This window comes from Rattus rattus, chromosome 2 (genome assembly GCF_011064425.1).
Source record: "Rattus rattus isolate New Zealand chromosome 2, Rrattus_CSIRO_v1, whole genome shotgun sequence".
NCBI lineage: Eukaryota > Metazoa > Chordata > Mammalia > Rodentia > Muridae > Rattus > Rattus rattus.
The window spans coordinates 88,561,740-88,565,971 of record NC_046155.1 but is presented as its reverse complement, the minus strand read 5'-3'; the positions used below and the strand labels follow the sequence as shown (position 1 = coordinate 88,565,971).

Genomic DNA, 4,232 nt, shown 5'->3' with positions numbered 1-4,232 from the left:
GTGGGGGGGGGGCAAGGTGGAGACCTATAGATCTGACCTATGAGGAGATGGGTCCATCTTTAGACCATTGCATATCTGATCATGTACTCCACTGTGGTTGAGGAAGACTGGAAAGTTTAGAGACAGCGCTTACAAATCTGAGCAGGTCAGGTAGTGAATCACAACGCCTCTACTAGAAATTGTTGGGTGCCTCAGTTTCCCTGTCTGCGCAAAGTGCAATATACAGAGGGCACAAGACCACACACATCTTGGGACGCTGGAAAAGGAGGAAGTCGGGTTAAGGTGTTTCCAACCAAGTTTACACTAAGGCAAGGCGTAGCCGAGCCCGGGGTGGCGCAGAGCTGATACCTGGTGAGGTGCGGGGTCTAGGCCTTGTAGCAGAGAGACACGGAAGTTCTTTGCTCGGAGAGGAGAAAACTGGACACCAGTAACCTGAGCCAGGGGCCGAACAGGCGGCAGGGCTGGGAGGGGCGAGTCTGGGCGCCCGGCCTGCGGTGCTCTCAGCCGCGGCTCAGGGCGCTGGGGGCGGGAAGGGGTGGAGCCAGGTGGGGAGGAGCAAAACCCGGAGGCCTCGGGCACCGCGGGCAGAGACAGAGCCGCTGGAACCAGAGTCCCGGCGCGCTGCTTTGGGACAGTCCGCCGTCCGAGCCGAAAGCACCCGCTGCCCGACACAGTCCAGGAGAAAGGCTAGCGAGGCCGGAGACCGGGCCACGGACTCTACTTCAGTTCTGGAGCTGCCAGGTTGTCTCCGCTGGCCCTGCCGCCCTAATAGCACCTAGCCGGACTTGCTCCTCACGTCCTGGTTGCGCTATGGATCCTTCGGAGAAGAAGATATCGGTGTGGATCTGCCAGGAGGAGAAGCTGGTGTCCGGTCTCTCCCGCCGCACCACCTGCTCGGACGTGGTGCGGGTGCTTTTGGAGGACGGCTGCCGGCGGCGCTGCAGGCAGCGGCGGGGCCAGCGACGGGGGTTGACGGAGGACCCTTCGGGCCAGTTGGGGCTGCCTGAACCCCCGGACGAAAACGACGAGGACGACGACGACGCGATGCCCCAGGGCATGCTATGTGGACCCCCGCAGTGCTATTGCATCGTGGAGAAGTGGCGCGGCTTTGAGCGCATCCTGCCCAACAAGACGCGGATCTTGCGCCTCTGGACTGCTTGGGGCGACGAGCAGGAGAATGTACGCTTCGTGCTGGTGCGCAGCGAGGCGTCGTTGCCTAACGCCGGCCCGCGAAGCGCGGAGGCGCGGGTAGTGCTCAGCCGAGAACGCCCCTGCTTGGCCCGGGGAGCCCCAGCGCGGCCCAGCCTGGCCTTGACCCAGGAGAAGCAGCGGCGGGTGGTACGCAAGGCCTTCCGCAAGCTGGCCAAGCTCAACCGGAGGCGCCAGCAGCAGCCGTCGTCGCCTTGTTCGTCCACGTCGTCGTCCACCGCCTCGTCCTGCTCGTCGTCTCCTCGGACCCAGGAGAGCGCGTCGGTAGAGCGCATGGAGACGCTGGTGCATCTGGTGCTGTCGCAGGACCACACGATCCGCCAGCAGGTGCAGCGGCTCCGGGAGCTGGACCGCGAGATAGACCGCTACGAGGCCAAGGTGCACCTAGACCGCATGCGGAGGCACGGAGTCAACTACGTGCAGGATACCTATCTAGTGGGGGCCGACCTTGACCTGGACGGGCCAACTCCTGAAGAGGAACCGGAGGACGCGACGCTGGAGGAGAAGACAGAGGCGGCGGCACCCCTGGACGGCGAGGCGCAAGCTGCAGCGTTGGAGGAGCTGGCCCGGCGATGTGACGACCTGGTGCGGCTGCAGGAGGAGCGCGCCCAGCAGGAGGAGTTGCTGGAGCGCCTGTCCGCCGAGATCCAGGAGGAACTGAACCAGCGCTGGATGCAGAGGCGCAATGAGGAGCTGGCGGCTCGAGAGGAGTCACCGGAGCCCGATGGCGGGCCGGATGGCGAGCTGCTGCTAGAGCAGGAGCGGGTCAGGACGCAGCTCAGCACCAGCCTTTACATCGGGCTGAGGCTCAGCACGGACCTAGAGGCCGTCAAGGCGGACTTGGATTACAGCCAACAACAGAGGGACATTAAGGAGCGCGAGCTTCAAGGCCTTCTTCAGAGTTTGCGTACTTTTGAGCAGACGGTGGTGCGTGATGGGACTCTGGGTTCAGGTGAACCCTCACGCGAACCTCAGTCTCAGACTTGTACAGAAATGTGGGTAGACCAGGCTCGCGGACTGGCTAAGAGTTGCCCCGGCAACGATGAGGACTCAGATACTGGACTGAGCTCCATGCACAGCCAAGACTCAGACTCGGTACCCCCTGTGTGTGAATCCCTTGTGTAGACGTTGTAGGGAGCTAGCTTAGACGCTTGCAGCATGCACTTGCTTGGCCTGCTCAGGGACATGAAGTGAGGCCATGGGGGTGAGCTCAAAGTTCCCATGGGTGGGTCTGGAGAGTGAGTGTGAAGGGGGGGGGGTCCTGGACAAGGAAGCCCTAAACTTCCTAAGCTTTAGAGGGAAGAGGAGTCAGGAGGTGAGAATCCCTCCTTGTTTTTAAAAAAAGCATTAGGTAAGTGACGAGGTCCAAGCCAATTTTCAAAACAAGAGAAAAGAAAAACATTATGGGACATTTTTACCACTCCTGTGTATGGGAAGGACCGATGACAGCTCGAACTGTGGTCTGTGTCATAAAGTGCTGCTAAAAGAAAACACTTGGATGGAAAGGAAATTCCTTGAATGTTAATTGTGACTGGAAACGTGTTCAAACTAGCCAAAGAGGACGCACTAGTGTGTTGGTCTCTGCCTTGCTTAACATCTTGATAAAACCATAGGCATCAAAATCCTCGCTGTTTACATTTCTTCAGGTTTGGGAATTACCCGTGTGCCAAATCCTTTGCCTTTTATTTCTGTCAAAGGCCAAACTGCACTGCGATCTGAGGCTGTGCTTCTCTCTACTAAATGCGATGTGTTCAAGGCTCCCCACCCTCGCCCCAAACGTAGCACTTTGCGTTATAACATCCTGGCATACATAATCCAGGTAAAAGTGTAGTCTGGCTTTTTGGGGTGTTGCTGCAAAGGCAGGTGTGGGCTGCTCATCGCTTCAATTACAGTTTAAAAAGGGAAGCTGTGGAACTTGCCGCGGCCCCCTTTGCTGTTTTCAAAGAACATTCTGGTGTCAGCTACAACTTGGAAGCAAGAATCTTGGCACAGTGTTTAGCTGTTAAATACAGCTCCGTTATTAAAACCAACTATGATCTTCACGAATTTTACCCAGACCCGAGTCCAACTTTAGTAGCTTGGGTTGGAGATAAGGTTCTGGTTCAAGTAAACTGAAAGTGTCTATTAACTTCAAGTGCAAACAGCAGGGTCTACTAGCAAGGCCCCAAAGAGGAAAAAAAAAAAATGAAGCAATCTGATAGGCCACCAGGGGTAAACAAATAGATTGACCATAGCAGGGAGCCGTGGGGAAAGCACATGAAACTGGGTTAAGCATTTGAGTTGCTCCTGCCTGGCCACATCCCTCTGCGTGTGGCAGGGGAGATAGAAGGGTAGCATTGTCTCCTCTAGCTGGTGATAGTGTGGGGGGCCACTCAGTGTAATTGTTCCAGGTACTTCAGTTTAAACTTATCAGTTGTAGTTAGCTATTGGGCCAGTGGAAGGAGCCTGCTAGTCTATTTCCCTGTGGAGCCCTGTACTTTCTGAGGAATGTGGATCTAATCTGTCCAGAGGAAGTATTAACAATGGTGTGTGTGTGTGTGTGTGTGTGTGTGTGTGTGTGTGTGTGTGTGTGTGTGTGTGTGTTGCCAGTGAGGTACAGAAGGCTGGTATCAACTGAACTAGTTGAGTGGCTGGCTGTCGTTCCCACAATGACATGAAAGATAAGTTCAGCGGCTTGGGATTTGTAACTATTTCTTCCCTTTTGAGATCACCTGTCTGAGGGTCCCCAACAGGAGCACGACCTCCCGAACTCCTCAATTCGCTATTAGAATGTCCCCTTTTCACAGACTATCCCCACACTGATGCCACTGTGGAATTATAACACACGGGACCATTCTCAGATGTTCAAGTAAAAAGACACTTTTCTGAATTGATACTTTTTGAAAGACTTTACTTGGTGTAGTTACATTGTTGTTGCTTAGCGTCATCCAGGGCAGAGAGCATCCACACACTTGGTCCTGTGGCCTCTTTCAAAAGAGGAAGGGACCGAATGAAACTCCACCAGAAGAAACTCCCGGTCCCCA

At 55.6% G+C, this 4,232-nt stretch overlaps 1 protein-coding gene across 1 annotated transcript; it reads left to right on the top strand.

Annotated features, from left to right (window-relative positions):
- Nucleotides 1-597: 597 nt before the first annotated feature.
- On the top strand, nucleotides 598-2,825 carry Rassf10 (Ras association domain family member 10). Its single transcript, XM_032892871.1, has one exon. It carries the CDS (start codon nucleotides 811-813, stop codon nucleotides 2,332-2,334), a length of 1,524 nt encoding a protein of 507 aa, XP_032748762.1. The 5' UTR covers nucleotides 598-810; the 3' UTR covers nucleotides 2,335-2,825.
- Nucleotides 2,826-4,232: the final 1,407 nt, after the last annotated feature.